Below are 25026 nucleotides of genomic sequence, written 5' to 3'. Positions count from 1 at the left end.
AAGTTTTAGACAGGTCGAAGATTGCACCTTTAGCCTCCAACAAAATAATAAAAAACCTCCCACGCCGTCGTTATTGGAATAACAAAGAATGCAGCTGCTAGCGGAAGTTAGCTTGCCTGCAAGCGGCACTGGGCAAGAGCTGGCACCGGAGGCCGCGGCTGCGGCTGCCACCTCAGACCTCTCGGCCCACCTGCCGCCCACGGCTGTCACCCTTCCCGTCTGATGCAACCACCACAACACAACCACGTGGCCACCATCAGCTGTTTCCACCGCCTCGGCCAATCGCGGCCGGCCCTGTTGGCGTCGTGGGCGCGGCCTGGGAGGGCTGGCCCCTTCTCGTGACACAAGGCCTGCACCCAGCCGCCGCGGGGACAGGACGAGGCGGCCAGTTCGAATCCGCGCCACCCAATCGGAGAGCTCGGCGAGGCAGATGGCTCCACCCCCGGGCCGGCGGTGGCTAGGAGACTTCTTGTCGCTTCTGTTGTGGTCCGGAGCTGGGGCGCTGCTCGGCCCGGGGAGCGAAGGCCGGCTGAGGACAGCGAGCCCCGGGCCGCGGGGCGGGGAGGCCAGAGCGAGGCCGGGGCTTCGGCGCTAACCGCGGCCCATGGAGGCCGCCGGCGGAGCGGGGGAGCCGGAGGCGCTGACCTGCTTCTCCTACAATCAGGACTGCACGTACGTTTATACCTATCTAAACCTGTTTAATATGTGCTTTTACATTTTGTAATATAAACTTTTAATGATGTTTTATGTTTTTATACAAGGTATATTTTACTGGGTTTTTTTTAATGTGCTTTGTGTACCGCCCAGAGCTGTTGGGAGGTATAGAAATTAAATAAATAAATACGTAAGGTGGGGGCAGGACCAAGCAGTGTCAGCTCCTCTGCCCGTCCTTCTCTCCCTCCGCCTTCTGGCAAGGAGCACAGCCCACGAAAGAAAGCCGCCCTCCTCTCCAGGCAGCCCCATGCTGGAGGGAATCAGGTTTTGGGAGGAGAAAACGGGTGGGGATATGTAAGGCTAACCGAAAGAGTCTGGGCTGGAGAAGGGATGGTGTGGGCGATCCAGAGAACTGTAAACAAAATTAATTGGCCGCTGCTTTAGGTTGCGAATCTACAGAAGACCAAACACTATTTGAGTTCTTAATGCACTGGAGCAGGGTCTCATTGCCTAGTGCATTAAAACCAGCGCGATACGCGTTTTGTACTGTGGAGCAGCCTTCATTAACTTGGTGCCCTCCAGATGTGTGGGAGTACAACTCCCAGCATCCCTTAGCCCGCCATCCCACATATCTGGAGGCCACCAGGTTGAGGAAGACTGCTGTAGGGATTAGTGTAGCTAATGGGGTTTTCTGTATCCCTGTCCTTCCCACAGTATATGGAGTGTAACTTAGCCCTTTGAGTTCACCTTACTTCTTCTTTTTCTGTATGAGCTGGCCTTCCACTATCTTATGAATAGGTCAACATTTTCAGAAATCTGAGTCCACCAACCTCAAAGGCCCTGTGTTTTCCTTTCATTACTCTCCAGCTTTAAATGTTGGCTGCAGTGTGTTATGTCCTAATTTTCTTCTTCGCTTCTGTCCTGTGGTTACCTTTTCTAGCTTATGCTGTGAATGCAATGTCAAGGGAAGGGAAGGGAAGCCTTGTTTAAGAGGAAATGTTGTCATGGTGTGCTCATAAGTTAAACGCTAAGTGTCTTCTAGTTGATGTCTTAAAAATCTAATTGCAAAGATGCCTCTAAAATAACTGTAATGGACACCTATTGGATAAAGGAGGCATTAAACAAAGACATTATTTAATCTAAAATATACTTATTTTGTATTTTTATAAAGAACAGGCAGTACATTTTATAAATAAAAGGAATAATAACTTTAATTTACAATCTGCTCCTCTGAGCTAAAGCTCTTGTGGTTCTGGTAACATAATGCAGCATAATAAAACTGTGCTCCTGCTTTTAACCTGGAATGTGAGGTGGTTGCATATATTTATTTATTTATTTTATTTATATTGCTATCTATATCCTGCCTTTTTCCTACAAAGGGCTCAAGGCAGCTTACATCATCTCTCCTCCTCCATCTTATCCCCACAACAACAACTCTGTGAGGTAGGTTGGGCTGAGAGTCTGTGACTGGCCCAAAGTCACCCAGTTGGCTCCATGGCTGAGCGGGGACTAGAACCCAGATCCTCTGAGTTCCAGTCCCATGCTTTTAACCACTACACCACACTGGCTCAAACACTAATTTAAGTACATGTTTAAAGACAACTTCTTTTTAGTAGTACATTTCTATACAGCCCATAACACTGGGTGGTTCACAACATTTTAAGTCACCCATCCAGATTTCAACCAGGCCTGATTCTACTTAGCTTCCCAGATTAGGCAGGACCAAGCACTTCAGGCTATTTCAGAAGCAAGCTGTGAAAATGCACAACTTTCTGTAAAAAAACAGATAAAAAACATCAACATAGGTACTACTTTGCTCATAATAGGTCAGGAACATGCTAAAACTTAAAGACATGCTTGGTTTTAATATAATATATGAAACAGTTTTTGTTATTGCTGAAATTGGAAGTGACAGAGTCTGAAGTTCTATATTAGTAATCTTGCTATCAGTTGCAAATTATAATTCCCCTAGTGCAGGGTTTGTTATGGGACATTCCCCTTAGCATTTTGGTGAGGTTCTGACAATCCCTGCAGCCATATAAAAACAAGTTTAAAGTTCTCATGGTTTCAGGCTTGAGTTTGAATATCAAATGGCAAGCACTGCAAAAGAATCAAAATGAATGCAGACAATTACAAACACTCATTCATTCTGCCTCCTCCCATCTCATATTTCTCATCTCATTTATTCCAAGGGTTGAAGCTAACATTTTCCAGCAAAGTGCACTAAATAACACTCCACCCAGACTCACTGGAGAAGATTCCACACTAGGGAAAGTCAAAGGCAGAAAAGGAAGACCAGCAATGATATGAATCACTTCCATAAAGGAAGCCACAGCCTTGAGTTTACAAGAGCAGGCTGTCAATATCAGGACATTTTGGAGGGCATTAATTCATAGTGTTGCCATATAAGTTGGAGAGGACTTGTCAGCACCTAACAACGTGCAATTTGCCACTGAACAGATTATAAAGTTATATGTCCATCCATACTGCATGAAGTTTAGGCACTTACGAGTAAAAAGCCACCACTCCACAATATATCTGTACTTGGTAGAAGAACAATACACCTGTTCTTGATACTGAGCAAGGTGCTGTAAACTCTGTGGAACTGGGCATTTTCTGAGGAAGGTTGTGGAGCAATATGTGCCTGTGGACTGACCCAGTATGAACAGGTAGGGGAAAGCAGCATTTGAGCTAGAAATACATTAATGGGAATATGAATGATCTAGTTCTTGCCATTGGGTTAAGATTTAACATGGCATATAGTGAAGTTAGTAGGATGTAGAATTAAGGACTTAAGGACCATAAGTCCTGCAGTCTTTCTCCAACAGTAGTCAGATAAATGTATTTCTAGAACCTTAAAAACAGTAGGTCCTAGAGACAATGGCTAGTCTCTTCAGAATTTGGTAATCAGACATTTATTTATTGTGAGCATGGGGGTTCAGAAAAGAAAAACCGCATAGGAAGTCACCTTATATGAGTCAGACCAGTAGTCTGTTGTCTACCTTAGCTAACAGTGGCTCTCAAGAATTTCAGAATTGCTATGGATTGGACTTCTGCATGGAGAGCATATGCTCTGGTGCTGCGCTTCAGCCCAGTTGCTATTCTAAAGCAAGACAAAGCATAGATCCAGCAATTTCAGTGACTTCCAGGTAAAATATTAATGGAAATATTGTCCTCTGAAGGGAAAAAGTTTTTTTTTCCTCCATGGCATAAGGACACCACAGCTGTAATTTGCCATAAACAAAGACTCTCTTGTTTCTGCCCTTCTGACTCCCAGATGTGCCTGCTTTTGGCCAAACTAGTTTCCAGCGTGAATTATGGTCTGGGAAATTAGGGTAGTATTCCGTGTTTTTTTATCTTCAGGATATACTCCTCTTTGGATGGAGCAGTCCAGTGAGACAGCTTTATATTGTTGCACTTGTCTGGGTCATTGTTAGCAGAACAAGTGTTACTGCAGAACAGATGTGGGACTCCAAAGTGTGACTGCTACTACTGTTGATCAGAGTTTAATGCAGTCTTTGTTGTACTAGGCACTTCAGCAATACTACAAGTAATACTACTATTATGAAGTGATTTTTCCCATGCTGTTCATGAAATCCAGAACAAAGAGGTGTCTGAAACCTGGGCATTCCATACTCCAAAGCTGTATCAGAGCATCAAGATTGCTGCCACGATTTAGCTCTTATTTTGCACGAACTTAGTAGTGTTTCACTGGGAGTGGCCCAGTGGCCAAGAGGAATTGGCTGAAAATGGGCAAACCAGTCTAGAAAGTTGGAAGTTCTTTGGTGAAGTGAATTTTGAGGAAGAAATATGCAGGGAAGAGTGCTTCAAAAATAGGAAGAGGTTGTTGCAGGCATAAACTAGAAGCCAGGCAGAAAGCGCAGAATTGGGAAACTGCATGTGAGGACCAATAGCAAATGAGCAGGCTTTTGTCTTACTCCAGGTTCTTGTACAAAATGTTGCTGGTCCTGCAGCCATATTTGAGAATCAGTAAATTAATATGAGGCTGAGATGTACCCAGCTCTGCTCTTCCAAAACTTTTGTCATGAATGCAAGGTTCAAATTTTATTCAGATTTGTAACTATTGATCTTTCTCAGCTAGTAATATAAGTGTTGCTGACTTTACCAATCCTCCTGTAGGCTGGCTACTCAGTGCAGAGGTGTGTCTATTACTATATTATGTTTATATCTTGCCTTTCTTCCTCTTGCAAGGAACTCAAGGCAGTTTACAAGATTCTCCTCCTCTTCATTTTATCCTCACAACAGCAACCCTGTGAGGTAAGGTTAGACTGAGAGGCATTGACTGGCCAAAAGTGACCCAGTTGGCTCCATGCCTGAGTAGGGAGTAGAACCCAGATCGCCTGAGTCCCAGCCCAGCATTCTAACTGCTGTGCCACACTGGCTGTCATTGAGAAATATCTTATGGCACTGTACATCTTGGGCTGTATCACCTTAAGCTGCAAGTAAAATACTGGGCGTTTGAACTTTCCCATTGCACATTCTGCTGCCCTTAGAATGGGAGCATCTTGAGAAGGCTAAACTTAGACCTCTTTTTTCAGAGTGCTGGGAAAGGTTTTCTGCATATAGGAAAACATTCAGACAAAAAGTTGTTCACCTGCAGTCTAAAATGCTGTAGACCATGATACTGCATCTGCTCTTAGTGCTTTGCACTTAAATAGCATCTGTTATAAATGTTGACTAATGGAACTGGGATAATGAAGAACCCAAACTTGACTGATGCTTGGCTTTCATGGGGGGTGGGAGTCCTTGTGGAAGGTGAGTGACAGGAGAAAGCCACCATAAGTAATGAATGATTAGTTCTTAGGACTACTAATGGCTGCATTTTTCTTGATAGACCAATGTATTGCTGATATTTGGCAGCCTCCTTGTTATGGCACTTTAGAGCTATTTCGGTCTGGATGTGCCCCACAACACTTAAGGCCACTGAAGTATTTCATTCTGTTCTGTGTCACATTTCCTGCTTTACAGGTTTGCTTTCTTGTTTTAAATCCGGCATACCTCTGGAAGACTGACATTTAGAAAGTACCGTGAAACAATAGTGTTCATATTGTAGTGGAAATATTTGCCTGAGGTTTAGGTTACTGATATATTAAAAAGATTCAGGCCTCATTTACTGGTAAAGTACATGTATATTTTAAGGAATGAAGCTACTTTAACAGCTACCTCTGCTTCCAATGTGAATAGGCAAGTCCATGGGTTTATTTATGTATTCAATTGGATTGTATGAAATAGTGTCCTGCGTGCAAAACACACACTAGCAGCCCCTTGTGCATATCCCAAGTCTGACTGGGGGTGGGGGGGTACAGAGAAGATTTGGAAGATACAGGAGGAGGAGAGAAAGAAACTGAACCCTGTGATTACCATATGTATAGACCCTGGAGGATGGATGTTTAACAAAATGAGGAATTGTTAGGTTATAAGAAAGACTAACTTCAACTGGGAAAGAAAAATTGAGATAATCTAGGAATGTGAAGAAAATCTGTTAACTACTCTGACTGTAAGTCCTGTGTCATGTAGGGAGAAAGTCACATAAGGAAGTCAGCTACTCTAAACTAAAAGTCAGCGTAATGTCTATTTTGTAGTGATAATGAAGAAGAGCAGGCATTTATCATGATAATTCATATATCCACATCCTCAAGGGAAGTCCAAAAATGCAGGCAGCTAGATTCAAGATTTATTTCAGGGAGCTAGATAGGTATGATATTATCTCACCAAATATAATGCCCTTGTCATAAGAACATAGGAAGAACCATGCTGGAGCAGACTAAGGGCCCATGTAGTCCAGTAGCCAGCCAGCTGCCTAGCAAGGCAAGAGTGCAACTGACCAGGCTTTGAACATAAACCTTGCCTTGGAGTCTTGTACCTAACTCTGAGAAACCCTGGCTTATTTAATTAATGTATTATTACTATGTTGCCTGTCTGTTAAAAGCTATCAAGATGGCATACAGAATTATCAAGAAAAATATTAAAAACCACAGAACTGTATTACAGTTTTACGTATAATAAAAGGTCAGTTTAAAGAGATATGTTGGCACCTTTAAAAACACTTTACAGGCCTCATTCCATGTATCTGACAAGCAGAGATACAAGACAGCTAAGTCTTAATAACCAGCAGGTTTGTTACAAGACAAGCCGCTCTTTAGATAGCCTGGCACTATGCTGTTTAGAGCTTTTAAAGGTTAGAGCCAGCACTTTGAATTGAGTCTGAAAAATAATTGGCAACAGTTCAGATCTTTTAGTAGTGATGTAATGTAACCCCTAAACTGTGCTTAGGTTAGCAGCTCTGCTGTTGCATTTTGCACCAATTGCAGCATCTGGATGCTCTTCCATGTGCTCTTATATTGAGCAGATTGCAGCAGTCTAAATGTGATTTAACCAAGGCATAGATAATGCTTATCAGTTTAGTAGTTAATGCTGTTTTTGCTGCTCTCTCTTGCTCTCTAGGATTGCAGCCTAAGGCACATTTTACTACAGCTCTTGTTTTCAGTCTCCTAATTACTGTCTTATTCATAGATAGAAAGACTAGCTTGTAAACGCTAATATTTCTGACAGGTAGGGAAGGCAAAGTAGACAACTAGTTTGCTTTCTTGTGGGTGGTGAAAATGTGCTTGTTGAATACCTGAACAAAAGAGCGCTGGTGGAAAATGCTAGGATGCTTCCATGTTTCATGCAAATTTCTCTTTGGTTTTCATGTCAGCATATTTTAACATGGCTGCCAACTTCCAACTTTACAGTGTGCAGTCATGTAGGTAAGAAAGCCAGCAAGACAACAGTAGACGTAATGCTTTTTTTTTACCTAGTAGTATGCACAGAGCAGAACAATCATTCTGTCTGTTGCAGAACTGTTATCCCATAGTTCCATAGTTCCATTCATCAAAAATATATAGCTTATAAGAGCATTGCTGTGTTGCTGGAACATGGTACAGCTGTGCTAAACTGAAGCAGGTTGGAAACTGGGCGTTACCTGGGGGGACTCCTCCTGGGAACCTGATATACTTGGGAACTCTATGTGCAGCCGAGTTCTGTGGAAGAAAGGTAGGATATAGATCTAATATTACCTTCTGAACAAATCACCCTGTGGCTTAACCCAAGCAGAACAAACCTTAACCACTTTGGATGATTGTCTGAAAGGAGCTAACATTATTTTGTGGTAAAGAAGATCCCTGCAATGTGGAGGCATCAGCCCTGGAGGCTCCATTTATACCAGTGAAAAGTCTAAATGTATTGCCAGTGGGGTTTCCACTGGAGGTAGGGAGCAGAAGACCCCAAAATAGTTCTACTAGGGTCAAAGCCCCTTTGTCCCCAGTGGTGTGGGAGCAGAAAGTGGGAGTTGGTGTTGGAGTTGGTCTCAGTTCTTGTTTACTATGGGGTGAGAAATGTGTGGTTCTTCAGATGTTTTTGGATCGCAACTCTAATCTACCCTAAGCAGCATAGCCAGTAGTGAGCTGTGATAGGAGTTGTAGTCCAGAAATATCTGGAGAGTCACACATTCCTCATCTGTGCACTGCTGCATCTGCTTGCGTTCATCCTTTTGTCTCCCTCTGCTACTGCCACTGCCTTCACTTTGCTTCACTTTAAATTAAGCTTGTGTGCCCCTTAGGACACAAGCTGATTTATTCCTTACTTTATTCTGAACATCTCCGTGTACATACATGTTGTATAATAAATAAATGCAGGAATGCTTTCACAAATGCTATGTTAGGAGACTGCACAAGGCAATAGATAAAAAGGGTTTCCTGTAGTCTGCAATTCTGTACAAGTGCAGAATTTAGTAGTGTGTGCCAAATCCAGCTTGCTGAGCACTTTTCCTTCCTTTTATTGGGGCCTTTTAGCTGTGACAACTATAAATATGGCTTGACAGTATAAGGGCAGTCCTTGGTAAAATCTCTTTTATCAGAGAAGTCTCTGGGTAGAGGACTCCATGGTAAAGTCACTTTAGTCACTAGTTTCTTGTCCTGCCATGGCCAGAACCCATGGGATGGCTTGGAAAACACTATTGGGGTAGGTTCCACTTATCAGTAGCACCTCTGTCTTGTCTGAAATAAGTTTCAATTTGCTGTCCCCCATCCTGTCCATCACCTTGGTCAGGCACTGGTTCAGAGTCAAAATTGCCTCACTTGGATCAGATGTGAATGAGAGGTGGAGCTGAGTGTCACCACTGTACTGATGACACCTCAGCTCAAACTTCTGGATGACCTCTTCCAAAAGTCTAATGTATATATTAAACAGTATGGGGGATAGGGTGGAACCCTGCAGCACTCCATGACATAGCTGCCATGTGGCTAAAAGGCTATCCCTCAGTGACACCATCTGGAATTGTCCAGCCAGGTAAGAGCAGAATCGCTGCAAAGCAGTGCCTCCAACTCCTAATCCAGCCAGGCCATCCAGAAGGATACTATGGTTGATGGCAATGAAAGCCACTGAGAGGTCCAGGAGAGCTAACAGGGATGCACTTCCCCTGTCTTTCTCCTGTCAAAGGCAATCCCATAGGATGACCAAGGCTGTCTCTGACCCATAACCAGGCCTGAAACTGGACTGAAATTGATCAAGATGGTCCATTTCCTCCAAGAATGTCTGGAGATGTCCAGTCACCAGCCACTCGAGCACCTTACTCAAGAAGGGAGTGTTGGTCAGATGCCTATAGTTGTTAAAATCTTCTGGTTCCTGGCTAGTCTCCTCCAGGAGAGGCTTGATCACTACCTCTTTTAACAGAGACAGGACCTGACCCTCCATCAGAGAGGCATTCTCCATCACCAGGCCCCTGAAGCGCATTGCCTCCTTGGCTTTGATGACTAGCCATGACGGGCAAGGGTCAAGGGCCAGACTTGTCCAACCACCCTGTCCATATCATCAGGCCTCAAGAATTGAAGCTTTTCCAATAAAATGGGACTAGACGGGGCTCTGGGTACTTTTGTTATAGAAACTGCATCAAGTATGGAGTCCAATTTGTGTTGAATCTGAGTGATGTTATCCTTGAAGTGCTGTGCAAACTTGTAACAGCAGGCTGCCAAGGGTTCTCCTTGATGGTCTTTAGGGCCAATTCATAAAAGCCATGGACCACTCAAAACAGCTCCATTGAGCAGCACTGAGAGGATGTGATGCTAGCGGAGAAGAATGCTCTCTTCACCACCATGGAGTAGGCTCAATAATGAGATCTTACGCATGTTTGGTCAGATTTAGCCTGGATATTCTTCCACCAGCTCTCAAGCCACCTTCCCAATTGCTTCATTGCTTGCAGTTCTGCTGTATACCATGGTGCCATGGTGGGCTCTGTTCATGGGAAGAGGTGCAATTGTGTCTACTCTAGAGATATTAGAAGTTTTTCCACTTTTGCAGGGGTCCTGTGCCCCTGACCCCCACAAATGTAGTGTTCACTACTGTCTGCATTTTCAGACATCCAGTGTGGGGCTTGGAACCTATCCCCCATGGATAATGTGGGTCCTTATGCATAACTTCAGAGAAGCTTTTGGGGGCTGTTGTCCAGTGGTGGGTGAGGCCCAAGACAAAGGGCAGGGCCAGAAAAAAATACCAGTATATTTTAGACCAAAGCTCACTGCCAGTAAAGAAGTCTTAGGAGTAGCATTTAGAAATGCAGGGAGGGGAAGTGTACAAAAGCTGGAAACCACTACATTATTGGGGCAAAGGGGATAAGGGGAAGAGAGCATGACCATTTGGGCCTGATGCTCTGCATCCCTGCTTGAACATGGAAAATAAGATTATTAGACCAGTAACCTTAGCCACTTTTTAATGATTACCCTAATCTGTAAGACTCCTCACTATCCCTGCCCCCAACAACAGTAGGTCCAGTTTTATTGTCACCATATACCTTTGTTCAACCTCCAGCTAAATTAGCATAGCATGTGTTTAATTTATTATATCCCATCTTTCTTCACAGAGTATAAGGTGGCATATGTAGGATTTTCTGCTGGTCTTCCCAGATCTTTTGCAAGCTCTATTTCCCTATAAAAAAGAAAACAATACATTACAATCCTTCAGCAGTAATTGGTGTGGAATGTGCCTGATCCTGAACTTCATTAATGTCTATATTGTCTTTTGCAGTTCTTTGGCCATTGGAACCAAAACTGGATACAAACTTTTTTCCTTGAGTTCTGTGGAGCAGCTGGATCAGGTCCATGAGAGCAGTAAGTCTGTTCCGCTTTGTTCGAACAAACTATTGGCTGCCAACAGGCTTTATTCCGCATTACAGCACTTTAATTTGCCTCAAAGGAGCAATTTTATTTTATCCTTCTTGCTAGAAAGCAGATGGCATCTCTTGGCTGCAGCCTTGTTTGTATTCAAACCATTCTGGAGGCAGCTGTGTTAAAGGGGCAGTTGTGTGCAAAGAAGCCTAACAGAGAACAGGGCTCTGTGACACCAGTATTAATCTGAAGTAAGCTTCAGTATGTAATAGTTCAGGACCAATCAGAAATAAGCAGGAATAGATTAAATGCACATCTGTGCAATCTTTACTGAATTGTAGGGATCAAATGACATTTCCCAGAATTTTACCTACCTAGCAAGCAGGAATGGATGCTGCTGAGAAATTACAGCTGTATATTGCTGTAGTTCAGGGGTGCACAACCTGCACCCTTTGCTTGTAAGCTGTAACTGTGGCCCCCTGAGTGCCCGGACCCCAGCCTGCCCCTACATTCTCTCCCCCACCAGTCTCCCGCTGATCCTGTCATGGCTGCCTGTCATACAGAGCACTCTTTACAGTGAAGAAAGAGCAGTAAGCATTGGGAACTACTAGAAAGCCTTCTGTGTGAGGATTACTGGGGGAAGGGGGTTAGACAGAATGTCCTCCACTTCCTTTCCCATACCAATCACTCTTTCCTTGCTGCTGAGGAAAGAATGTATCAGTATCACTGGTATGGGTGTGACAAGTGACTCTTGGGGCCATGAAGTTTGTGAATTCCCTATTATTGGTATATGGGGCAGAGAAGGGGATAACTTAAAGGAGTAGCTAAGATGTAAGCCATGACTTTTTGACCCTAAATACAACCCAATGGATCTAGAGTAACCTAAGCATGTGCAGAGTCAGAGTGGCTGCATTTGGATGTAACACTAGATCAGCCTTCTCTTATCTGGCACCAGGGGAAGCTGGCAATTCCTACATAGTGGTAGCTCCCAATCGTTGCAAGTGTGACTGTCCACATTTTTCTTTCATTCATTCACTCATTTTGCGGCTTTCTTTCTTTTAGTGATAGGTGCTGACTTTCAGCAGGAGCTCTCTATCTTTGCCTTGTTTGCTTTAGTGGTGAGCTGGCGGCTATGATCTGCTCTACTGTGTGTAGGGAGTGAGGAGACCTGCCCCTTGTCAGCTGGGACAGTGAGGAAAGAGGGGGGATACAGGAACAATAAGCCAAGTCGCTTTGGTGGTGGAGGACTGGGTAGCTGCACTGATGTACCACAGAAGCACCAGGCCTGGGAGGGAAATAGAATGCAGGGGTGATGGAGTGCAGTGTGGACCTATACTAGGCAACCTCGCAGCATTAAGCCCTCTTTCAATGGTGGGAACTTTTTGTGTTCCAGTCCAAAGCCAAGTGAGCCTGAGAACTAGCTGAGGGCTTGCTTGGATAGTGTGGAAGAGGACAAGCAGGAGTGGCCCAAAAAATCTTGCAGCTGACTCTGGTACACAGCTTGACCCAAGTGAAGGGGAGCCACTTAATAGCTTGGGAAAGACCCTACATGGCCTTGTTGGCAGTGCCTGGAGTGGATCTTGCTTGAAAACATAGTGAGGAACACTGCTATAGTATAACAGAGCAGTAAGGACTCAAGGCCAGCCTTTTGCTAAAGCCATCTTTTCCTTGAAAAATTTTCTTAGCCTGCTTCCTCTAATGTTGAAAAGCTTAGAATGGGACCTCTTTCTTACATTTGCTTACCTTTATGTAGTTCATAACCATTGCTCCTTACCCTGCCCTTAGCTTTGCTTTGATTTGACCATGAGTACAACCAGTAAATGGGGGACCATCAACTTGCCTGCTGAGTCTTAAGTCAGGGATAAAACTTGTGACGCTCCAGGTGTTGGATTCCATCAGCCTTAGCCTGCATGGCTAATGATGAGGAAGCTGAAGTTCCCCCTGCCCCTCCCATACACACCTGATTTAAACGATCAGTTAAGAACCCTCTAATATTGAAGTGACTTGCAAATGTTTAACCTTACCTGGATCAAGACTGTTCATCTCTCTGTTTCAAAATTGTCCATATAGCATTACTTAATTTTTCTTTCTCAAGGGCCACCATTTCCATGAGGTTATGGGAAGGAGTGGAGCAATATTTCTGCTAGGCTTATTGGAAAGTTTGTTATGTTAAAAACCTAAAATGTTTTTGACTTGTGTATCACAGAGCTCATATCCTCACAGCTGGTTCCGGGTTGCAAACACAATGAAGGAGATCCTTGAGCTTACACTTTTTAAGAGGGACAAAGGTTGTTTTTCACTGCCATGAGAAGCTTGCTTGTCCTGCGTTATGGTGGCTGTCAATACCATTTTATTTTAAAGACTTCCTAAGAAAGGCTGTAAATTTGACTGTCCTGCTATCATGCAACTGAGAAATGCAAAGATACACATTTGTCAGCCAAAGTGTGTCCTTAAGGGAACATGTTGTGACCCTGCTGTAGCACTGTAGTTCAATATAATCTGACCTGCCACCATTTGGTAAGATGCAAATAAATTATGCAACTTTGCCTTCCACAGCATTAATTTTGTGTTCACCTTTTCTTAACTTTACATATAAGAAAACATGTATTTCTAGTACTGTCCTATCCATTTACACTCAAATGTAAATCCCATTGCCTTTAGTGGTGCTTGCTCATGATATTTATGCATATGTTGCCTACATAAGACATTATGAAGACATTAAGTATGTCTTCATAATAGCTACGTTCAAATGATCCTTGGGCTTGTGTGCTTTCCTCTATTTACTTCTGACACAGCCCTGAGGAGGAAATTAGACATTTCTCATTTCATTTTAATTTAATTTAACCATAATGTAGTATGTAGGTAATGATGCCTATGGTCAGTGAAAGTAAGCTAGCGTCATAAATTTTTTTTGAGTTTGCCTTCTTTCCACCAACCATAGTTAAGATTAACCACAGTTTTTCTGGATTCAGATGTTCTGAGAAGCCACCATTAAAAGCTTCTGAATTCCTTCTTGTGCCTGTGCCAGAGGAGAAAAGGCTGCCTGTGCAGCTAATTTTTGTAATACTGAACAATGGTTTTGTGATACATCTGAAGCAGCTCTTTGTGATCTCAGTGAAAAAAGGGATATTAGCAAATGGATACAGATAAAAATAATAACCTTAAGTGTGAAATGTTTCTTCTAGCATTTTCTTTCAAATTGAATGCTGCAGAAATTATTGCCATTTCAGCAAAGAAAACTGAGCAGGTGTGTTACTTATTTTCAGAGGAGACTTAAAGAACCTCCCTCAGTAAATAACTGTCAATCATTGTGTGTATCTTCCTTAGGTCTTTCAGCAGAAGTAGCCAGTGGAAGCTGTTAGCAGGGCCCAGTCTTGCAGGCCGCAATAATGGATTTTGTGCGGAAGCCAAACTATTGGAACCCACATGTGGCTCCTGAAGAAAGTTAAAATTCTATTAGCAGACCTCTCTTGTGGCGTATTGTGCCATAAGTGGTTCCTATATGGAAGGAAACTCCTTTTATAGATAATTCAGGAAAATGACAATTACACTGGGTCAATGAACATGATTTCATTGTTCAAAGCCTGAATGCCCAAGAGATCCATCTGCATATTGTAATTTCTTTATGATGCTCCCCAGCATATGCTGCTTGCACTAGCTGCCAAACATGAAAGCCCTTTTGAAAGTGCCCCATTTGTAAAAAGCAATTTGTGGGCCCATGTGAATGAGCTTTACTGGAAGCAGCTGTGAGGAAGGATAGCCTGGTTGCAAGCAGACTTTGGGATTGTGGCCAGGAAGAAGACCTTATCATCCAATACCGCCTATGTAAACTGATCTGGAAATGTTCCCCTTTTCTCTAGTTTTAGCTGAGACCTTTCCTCAGAAAGGCCGGGTCATCCTTTCCTGTTGAGGCTGTCAAACAGAGAGGTGATAGGTGTTGTACATCTTGTTTGCTTCCTCTGGAAAACGTATTTAGTTTCCACCCACTCCACAGAGCCTTCCTTTTCCAGAACACAGTCTTGTCTCATCATCAGTCTGCCTGTCTTTTTGTTGGGATGTATGTCCCATTACTAAGAGGACCAAAAAGCTCAGTTTGAGATTGTTATACCCCCTCCTCCTCCTTTACAGCAGTAGCTTTCTGGGTCTGTAGGAAGCAACTGATGCCAACTCCTTTTGGAAATGAGCCATTAACCCAGGGGTCCTCAAACTTTTCCACCAGGGGCCAGCTGAAAGCTGCCGGTGCTGGGCGCGGGCCGGAAAGGGGGTGCCAGCGATGTGCGCGGGCCGGCGTGGGGGCGGGAGTGGTGTGTGTGGTGAGGTAAGGTGAGGCACAGGTGGGTGTGCGTGGGGAGACGCGTGTGGGGGGCACACGCCGTGAGGCGGGCGCGCAAGGCAGCGGCTTGCTCGCTTGGAGATCGTTTCCTCCGAGTGAGCAAACCGCTGCCTCCCCACACGCAGGGCGAGGTGGGCAGTGGAGGGTGCACACGTGGGTGCCAGTGCGTGCACGGCAGGTCCAAATGGGCATGGTGGGCCGGATCTGGCCCCCAGGCCGTAGTTTGAGGACCCATGCATTAACCCCTGCTCTCTGGCCCAGTGCCCAACCCTGCACATTGCCTGTGAGAAGCTGTACCAACTGAAGCTACAACTAAGTTGATAAGTCATCCTTGTCCTTTTTAATTGGCATAATGCATATATGTTTGCCCCCTTCTTTTGAAAAGTAATGCTGCCTTACACAAAATCTTAAGAAAGCAAATTATTTGTAAGAAGAAAAAAGGAAAACCCATGCAGTAGAAATCCATCTTTATTAGGCCAGCTCAAAGATCACAGAAGTTGCAGAATTTCCAGATTTTTTCATCAGAGAACATGTTACAAAAAGTTGGTTTGCAAGGAGAAAATGGTGGTGGAAAGGGCTGATTAGGTGGTCTAGTCGGGATGTCTGCATGGTCAGAGCTTTAAGAAACTATGGAGGAGGAGGGATTGTAGATATTATAATTGGGATCTGCCAGGTAATATGATAATTTCAGGGTGTAATGTTGTTATGACTACTAAAAAGAAGAAAGTATCAGAAATGGTGAACCTCCATTTTTGAAAATTTCAAATCCATCTCTCTCCACCTTGGACAAATCAGTTTCCCTGATTGATGAAAAGCAGAAATGCAGATTAGTTAAGTGGTCTTCATATTAATAAAGCCAGAGATAAACCATATTCTTTTTGTTGTTGCTGTTGTTTCCTCCCCTGCTCTGCACAGATGAAATTCCAGATGTTTACATTGTAGAGCGCCTCTTTTCCAGCAGCCTGGTGGTGGTGGTGAGTCGGTCAAAGCCTCGGCAGATGAATGTCTACCATTTCAAGAAAGGGACGGAAATCTGTAACTATAGTTATTCTAGTGATATCCTCTCCATCCGCCTCAATCGACAGGTAAGGGTTAGGGGCTTTGCTTGCTCCTATGTCATCAAGGAGTGTGATGGGAATTGTCTTGCATGTATTGGTTAGACTTCATCCTTTTGACATCATCTTGCATATCCAGATTTTTTTTTTTTTGCGCAAAGTAGTCCCTTTGACTTAGTGGAATTAATACAACTAAAACAAAGTATGTCTGTAGGGATATGCATTTATTTAGATATTTATATGCCATTCATTATTGTGATATTGTCCCTGTCATCATAGTCATTTGTTTAGAATCAAAGGCAAGCCTCTAGCATGGGAATGGGCAACCTTACCTGAGGTGCAGCCTTTCAAATTACCCCAGCATACGTAGTATAAAGTATTTCACTGTAGTGGCAACTTTTGTATACAGTAGCCTCATCACATCTCTTGGTAGGTTAGGAACAGCCTTCATCCAGCATGGTTCCAGGCCTTAACAGTTAAATTTCATGAAATTTATGAACAATGTTATTCAATTTTTCATAACAGCAGAGCTTTTGTGCTGTTGATGTTATGCATTGGACACCCTGGTGGAAAATCTTAGTTTTGTAAAGGGAGTAATCATTTTAATTTGAATTGCTGAGACCCTTGGGTTCCAGAATCGTTATTAGTTACACATGTTGGCAATACTAGATCTTGGCTTCTAGCTATGAAAGGGCATGGTTGGTTAGAGAGAGAACTGAAATGTCAATATAACCTATTTCTTGAGAGCTGAGATGCTGTTACTTATCCTTGTTGGGTTGTATCTTGAGCACTGGTTCCAGACAATGACATCCTTGGCTTTTTTGAAGTAAGAGCAGGTGCTTCTAATTTGAAGGACTGAGATCCTGTTTCAGTGCTCTCTGCTACCCATGCAGGATTCTTGAATGATTAGAAAAAGGATGGGAAAAGTGGGAATTCACAAGAGGATTACAAGTGGATGACCGTGATATCTGCCTCACTTGTAAGACAGGACAATTGTATTAGAAACATGGCGGGGGGACACTGCCTGTTTGAATGGTGGTCACACAAATGCCTTTGGAAGGCTTGCCAGCAGACCATGAAAGTGTTGGATTTTCAATTGCTTATCTTGGATATATGGTAACCATAGCTACACTGCAGCTGGGTAACCCTGAGAGGTCTCTCTTTACTCTCACCATGCTATATAGAATGTATTGATCCTCTCTGGTGCCTCACCACCTTAGTGATGGGTTTTCCAAACTGAAACACCCTATATTCTCAAACCTTTTCCTGCAGCGAAGCTCTTTAATCATTTTACTTGACTCTTCCTTTTGGCATACCCAGATTTCCATGGTCACACCAGGGTAGGGGAAGTGGGTGCTCAGCTTTCTTTACTACTGGGATGCTCCCATAGTACAGAAAAAATATTGGAAGGCTGCAACTACTTAAAGCCATGTAGAGGAAATATATGTGCTTGAACTCCTGCACGCACAGCTTATTGTTCCTGATGTAATTGTTGGCACATGGAATTGGCACCTAATCTGAGCGATAGCAAGTGTGGGGTTGCTTCTCAGCCCAGGGTTTCCTCATATGTATGTAATGCTGCTTTTTAAAGGTCAACCCACCTTTAAAAAATCCATAGAATTGCAGCAGGTTTGCTGAGACAAAGGCTAGAGTGCTTATCTTAGAAAGGAGATGGTTGTAAGGAAATAAGGTAACATTCAATAGAAGGAATGATTATGCTATCACACAAGGACTACTGGGGATTTATTTCTAAAAAGACGAATTAATAGCAGGATTTAAAAGACCAAACAAGTACTACTTTCTTTGAGGAACTTAGTATCATAGGAAGTTCTTTATGCCATGTAATTGTATTTCTGAGTTCAAAGAATTCATGGTTGCCAATAAAGATGGCTGAGAAATGCCCTTTTATTGGGAACCCTTTTTACCACCCTAGTATTAAATCTGAGGCACTGGAAAATGCTGAAGTGATGTTGTTCGGAAGGCACCACTGAACTGACTAGTGCGGCCACTCAGCAATGCTGTTTTGGATGCCATGGACAGAAAGCATAAAGACTGTTCTGTAATCTTTATGTGGTTTCAAGTAGTGAAGCATATCTCTGAAGTTAAAGAGAGAAAAAGAGGGGGAAAATAACATTTGTAACTATGGAATAGAAGGAATAGCTGAGCTACAAACCTTCCCAGGGCACTTGATATGACTTGATGGGCTTCTTGAATGTTTCAGGCATTTCCTTTTCATAAAATCATACAGTTGGAAGGGCCCAGAAGGCCACTGGGTCAAAGTACCTGCTCAGTTCTGAATCTGTTTTTTCCCCTCCTTGCAGAGACTGATTGTTTGCTTAGAAGAATCTATTTATATTCATAACATTAAAGACATGAAACTTCTGAAAACAATCCTGGACACCCCTCTGAATTCAACAGGTAAGGGAGCAAACATCTCTCTCAGAGAAAAGTTGAGAGAGATGCATTTGGTTCAGGAAGTCTGGAAGCTCATTAGAGGGATTATTCAAGGAGAAGGAAGATTATATTTATTGTTACTTATAGCTTATGTTGCTTTGTTGTTACTGCATTTTTATGATATTCTTGTTGCCTTTTATCTATTGCTGTAAACTGCCCAGAAGACTTCAGCTATTGTGCAGTATAGAAATACTAAAAGTTGCCGCTGCTGTTATTTTCCTGGCCCCCGTTTCAACAGAGTGCCATGTCGAAGCCCCTCTAGCTGCATTCTTAAATTGAAAGTTGTCTTCTCATTTATTCAGTTACCCAAAAGAAAGTATTCATTTGGTTCTGTGCTTCTAAGGGTTGCTTTCTCCTCCTTTTCCTTCAGGTTAGTTGCAGCAGGTGTAAGTGTAAGTGTAAGTGGATAATCAATTAGATTATAGCCCTAGGCCTATTCTGACCCCTCCTCCACCCCAAAAAAGCAATGGAATCCTGTCAGCGGTAGTTATCCTTGTGCTGAGAACTGTTGGGCCCCCTCCTCCACTCTATGCTCCCTGCTGCTAGTGAAACCACTACAGTCTCTGTCTCTGATCTTCTGTTTTTCTTCCATATGCCTTATCCAGCTTTAATGCTTTCACCAGCCTAGGATGATGAAGCTTTTCAGCAGTTGAGGGTGAAATATTACAGCCTCATCTGGAAGCACCCACACTGAAAATTTTGCTAGCATCTTGTACTTGCATTTCTGCAAACTTATCTTGGGCCAAGATGGATCAGAGTGAGGTGGGGAGAAACTTTTACTGCTGTCCATGTCCCAGTCCTAGCATCCTCATGGTCTCATTTTCCACTCTACTCTTTACCCTTCAAGGGTTTTTGCTTTTTGATTTATGCATAATATTGGGATATCTTCCAGTATGTGGCTTGAAAGTTCCTCTTTCTTCTTTTTCCTCTTGAGAGAGTGTAGCAATATTTCTCTGCTGGCCTTATCCACAAGTCGGTGGTGTTATAACATACCATCTTGCATCACTACTTACACTTTGGTATTTGCCATGAACAGTAAACTTTAGAAAGGGAGCAATTTGAGTTGATACCAAGGTGTGACTGGTGGTTTTTTTTGCCCTCCCTTTGCTTTCCATGCATTTTTAAAATGCAGGAGTTAGGCATTTGCATCTCCAGGCTGCTATCCATGACCCTTTGCTCCTGCTCCCCACCCAACCAGGTGCACACATACTAACAAGGCTCCATGCTCTGTCTGGACATGCTGGGTTTTCACAGGGTTAAGCTTTAGTTTTATGAGATTCTGGAAAACCTGATGTGCCAAGTGCATGATGGAGATAGTGAATATGGATTGTCCTTTGATTCTAGAGAATTATACTTTCCCAAATGTGAAATAGTAGAATGTCTGTCTGTATCCTTAGTGGCAAAGGATGTAACATACCCTTTGTACCTCATGCATGATTGTGTTGGTAAAGACTGGGATGAAGAATATGGCTATCTTAGGGACTGCTTTTACTAAATTGAGATATCCATCCCAAGTTTTCTTAAAAGCAGGTTCAGTGGAATATGTCACTGAATTCATATGGTTAGGATTTGGCTATTGTTATGCTTCCAAACCTTATTCCCCCCACATGTGTTGGGACCCATAATTTCCAGCCAGCATGGTCAATGGATGGGAATTATGGGAGCTGTACGTCAACAGCTACACTTAGTTGGGGAAGGCTATTTAATACTACATTTAATACTTAATGGGAAGAAATCTCCCTGGAAGGGGGAATAGTAGTTCAGATTCCAGCCTGTTTTAACCTACAGAGCAGCTCCGTATTCCAATTCAGAATGTTCTTCAGAGTTACTATTTTAGAGTTATTGTTTTGCAAATACCTTAGAGATACTGCTCAGGAAGCATGCTTACTGCTAAGAACAGCTTTGACATGATTTATACATTATTTATTTAATAAACATGATGCTGGGCTGCAGAAAAGCATACCTTTGTGGCATTCTGTATGACTGGCCTCTCGCTTAAATTGAGCGCCCAAGCTATTCTCCCTTTTTCTGCTCTTCCTGGGGAAGGGGAGGGAGAAGGCTTCTGTGTGTGCGGTGCACATTCCGTGATTCCTCATAGTCCCACTGCACACGTGTGGAAAAGGTCATGTGTGGCTGCTCATCCTGTCTAAGAGCAGGATTTTCAACTATGTGACTGAGGAGCAATCTTTAGCTGGCTCTCACTCTGGATCAGTCTGGTATAACTGAAGGTTACATCCCAAGGCCACCCAGTTGTTCTACCTTCTGGTGGAGAAACCCCTGAAATCATGGTCGTAGCCATCAATTTTAAATGCCGCAATCCTTCTTTATTGAGCAGTAACTAGCTTTCTGTCATTGTCCCCCACCACTGATTATTTAACCTCAGCAGTTGCTAAACGTACCCTTTTGCTTCATAACCTCAAGCAGCCTTGGCCAAGACCTTTCAGGAAAAACCTGACCACAGCTTCAGTCTCAGCTAAATCGTACAAGAAGTCACAGTGGAGAGGAAATGGCCACAGTGCTATCTTCCCTGCCCCATCCCTGCCCATTCCTTTCTATTTTTCCTCAATTGCTATGCTTCCAGCCCATGGCTCTTTGGTACTTAACTGAGGTAAGTTGGGTTGCACATTGTGAATACACCAGTAACTGTGAGGTAGATCAGGCTGAGAAGTAGTTGCTGCCCAGTGAGCTTCATGGCTGAGTGGGGATTTGAACCTGAATCTCTCCAGTCCTAATAGAGAAGATGAGAGGCAGACTATGAATCCAGTAAAGGCAGCATCAGGAGAAGACTAGATTCTGGAAAGCCCACATTGGAGGCTGTGTGTGCTTCTGGTGCCCTGCTAGGAGGGCAACTAACCAGGACGTCTTGGTGAGCAGAACCTGACTTGCTGTTAGTCCATAAGAGGTGAGCCAGACTAAGTGGACCCTTTCCCAACCCTTGTATGCTTGATTCAGTGGCACAGTTAACAAGCAGAAAATGAATGCCTTGTGGGTTCCTTTGGAAACTATTCTTTGACCCACTTCAGGCTCTTAACAGATGGCTGCTAGCTGCAGATTAAGCCCATTGAAAGCTTTGGATATGATTAAATGATATTTTTAAAACCCTCCACTACAGCTCACAAAGGCATAGACAACCAGTGGCTGGAGCACTGAACCTTAAATGAACTCCAACTCTGTTTCAAAATTATTGACAGAAGTGAATAATGCTCACTGAAAGGGCTCTAACTTGATCATATTTTTTTCTCAATTCTGTTTCTATGGAGCTCTGCGATGATGGTCCTGGGCCAATCCTAACCATATTCACTTGGAACTAAAAGCCATTTGATTTAATTAGGATTAACTTTTGAGCCATCCAGTTTTAGAATGGCAGCCTGATCCTTTGGCTGCTTACTCAGAGTAACTTTGCTGAGTTCACTAGTACTTGGGCTCCAACTTCCTCCAGTGGTGGCAAACCTGTGCCTTCAAATGTGGTTCTGCACGAATCCCTTTTAAACAGCAGGGCCAAGGTTGTAATTTAAAGCACTGAGGATGAAGCAGGCAAAGCGTGCTGATCTCCTCCTGCTTGCTACTCTTTCGGCCCCTGCAGGCTGCCCACAGGGGCCCTTTCTCTCCCCTTGCCCTGTGAGGCTGAGGCTAGACATGATCATGGGAAAAGGATGCCAGGAGGAAGGACTATGGCGATCAGGACAGGTGGGTGGAGGGTTCAGTAGCCCTCAGCCCTGGGCATCTTCAACACTTTAGTTCAAATGTGTTACCTTAAATGTGCGGGTTGGCCTTGCATTTTATCTGGATTTTATTTAAACTTTATTTTAAGTTCCTGGGGGAGTGGACAGTGAATAGAACTGTGGTGTAAATGCAGGGCCTTTTGAAACCATTCTTTAAAAAGCCTATTGCGGTCCCAGTGGAAATCACCAAATTCCACCCCCACAGAACTTTGAGGTGGGGATTTGCATGAAGCCTGTATTTGAAAAAAAGCAGGCATTTCTGAACTGCAAGTCTCGCATGAATTATTCTATTTTTACCAGAATATAGTACATCACTCATTAAGCTCCTGAAAGACTGGTCCATGCAGGCTTAATTTAGACTGCACACTATCAACTTCAATCCAATAGGATACAGCTCTGCATAAACCTGAACCAACCTTTCTGCATTAGGGTAGCCACTGGGGCTTCACAAAGTGGTGTAGAGGAGGTGAGATGCTAGCTTGCCTCTTGCCCTGCAGTGTCCTTTTGCCCTCAACCAAGAACACTGGTCTTATTCCACAGAAGTGAAAAAGTTGGGGCAAGGCCATTAATATGCCTGCCAAACTGTATCTGAGAGGCAAAATACATTCCTGTCACTCAGGTCCTCAATAGTGTATCCTGGCATGAGAAAACTGCAGGCCTGCATATTTGCGTTTTTCAGAAAAGCGATGGCAGTGAATGGGTCACCCTGTGGATGGAGTGTTTAGCTTAGAGAGCTCTTTGTACCAGCTTCACACTAGCAAGCCAACTCTGCTTCTCCAGGGAGGCTCTTTCTAGGTGTCTCTTTTGTAACGCATCCTTTGTCCAGCAGTTAAGGTTTCGTTACTTCCCCAAAACAATACCTGAAACTGAGAAATCCTGGTTCTTTCTGAGGCTTCATGCTTCAACCCATTTGCTTCAAACTCTCCCACCAATGTCCTTCTCCAGTTGCATCTCCAGTATATGATAGGAAGCAGAAAAGCTCCATAAAATTGTGAAAAGTTTGAATACTGCTAGATCAGCTTTGGTCCTAAGATGGCACTATGCTGATTCTATATCACTTAGGCTTCTGGGCCAACACTGCCACTGCCATTTGCTGATAATCCCAAATTAGGTCTGACCCAGTGCCAAGTTATATTGTTAATACAGGCAGAACATTCTGTACTAGTACAAGCCATCATTGCCTCTAACCTGTAGCAGGACTACTGTGACATGTAGCAGCAGGAGCAACCTGACATTCACAAGGGACACTTGCTAGCATTATGCCCCCTCCTTGGCAAAGCATAGGTTTTTCCTTATTGGAGAAATTCTTTGGTAATAGACTAAACAAGTTTTGAATGCACAGTTATCTTAAGACAGCACCCTAAGATATTCTGCTTTTCTATCTTCTGTATCATTTATATACAAAGCATAGTCCTCTTTGGAGATCCCTCACACACCAAACCCTTAGGGTGCAATCCTATGCATGTTTAGGCAGAAAAAGATTTGTACAATTCCCAGCACTCTCTAGCAATGGATAGGGGTGTGAACTTAGTCTCAGAACTGAGTTTATCATCACTCAGCCATTAGTAAATTTGCAAACCTGCTAGCAGAAGGTGAGGATAGAAGTTGGTTCCACATGGAGGGGTAGACAAGAAAATCTTCTGTGCTTTGGGAGGAAGAAAGCCCCCTCTCCACCAGATATCAGAAGGGGAAAATGTGGACTCTGAGGGATGAACCATGGCAGTTGAGGGCAGTGTGCAAGATGCAAGGAGAGGAAATGTGGCTGGGGGAAGAAGAGAGAGGCCGAGTTGAATGTGCCTTCCATTCCATTCTCATTCTGCCTAGCCAGGGCTGTCCCCAGATGTCAGGCAGTTCCTAGTGGGCACCTCTGCTGGGCTGGTATTCAGTGTCTCTGGCAACCTTCTCTCTAGGTACTGGCATCCCTGGGCTTAGCTGGCTCCGTAGTCAGGCAAAAGCGGCAACAGTAGCGTAGCATTGTGCTGCAGCAGGGCCGGGCAGCATTGCAAGAGTCGTGGTGCCTCAAGGAAGGTAGGAACCTGGCAGCAACTGTGGCGGCACCCCAGACACCATGGGGGCACAGCAGGCAGCAAATGGCCATGCTTCTAGTGGCTTACCAGCTGACAGTATCCTAGACAGAATGCATCTGCAAGAGCAGCTTGATGCCTGGGGTTCACGGGAAGCTATACCCGTGGCTTTACGCTGGCCAGTGCTCAAAGCTCATACTTTTTTTTTTTTTTTTTAAAGGGCAATGGTATCTGTGATGGGTCCTGCATGAACTGGCAGCCATCCAAGGATGCTGCAGGCTGGTGCTCAGCCTGAGGGAGCTGTATGGAATGCAAGCAGAGCATCCCATCCTCTCTCTCTCACCCCCCACCCCAAGTTTATCTAAGGAGAAGGCTAGTCTGCTTGCTTTCTGTTTTAGACTGCCACATTTCTTGCACTTGAGGCATGTTTTTCATGCCCAGGAGCTGTGGGCCATTGAATTGGTGAGTTAGGGGTAAGGGAGAATCATGATTAGTCTACTGTTTGTTATTTTTAATTAACGTAGTCCTAAGTAGGCAGTATCTTGGCTCTGAAGGGGAGAAAGAGAGCTATATTGTGGTAATACCATGAAGATAAAATTCAAAAGGGGAGAAGAGTTGTAATAA

The 25026-nt window shown here is 43.7% G+C and overlaps 1 protein-coding gene across 2 annotated transcripts in view; it reads left to right on the top strand.

Annotated features, from left to right (window-relative positions):
- Positions 1–451: 451 nt before the first annotated feature.
- WIPI1 (WD repeat domain, phosphoinositide interacting 1) overlaps positions 452–25026 on the top strand; it is a 43122-nt gene continuing 18547 nt past the window's right edge. The window contains exons 1-4 of one of the 2 annotated variants that reach the window (XM_044449516.1): positions 452–672; positions 10735–10817; positions 16063–16232; positions 18524–18620. In XM_044449516.1, the coding sequence (XP_044305451.1) occupies positions 605–672; positions 10735–10817; positions 16063–16232; positions 18524–18620 (418 nt within the window). In that variant the 5' untranslated portion in view covers positions 452–604. The remainder of the gene's footprint in view (positions 673–10734; positions 10818–16062; positions 16233–18523; positions 18621–25026) is intronic. The other variant, XM_044449517.1, reaches the window with a different exon arrangement.

This window comes from Varanus komodoensis, unplaced genomic scaffold (assembly GCF_004798865.1).
Source record: "Varanus komodoensis strain SLA01 unplaced genomic scaffold, ASM479886v1 scaffold59_1, whole genome shotgun sequence".
Taxonomy (NCBI): Eukaryota; Metazoa; Chordata; class Lepidosauria; order Squamata; family Varanidae; genus Varanus; species Varanus komodoensis.
This window is presented reverse-complemented; position numbering and strand designations above follow the sequence as displayed.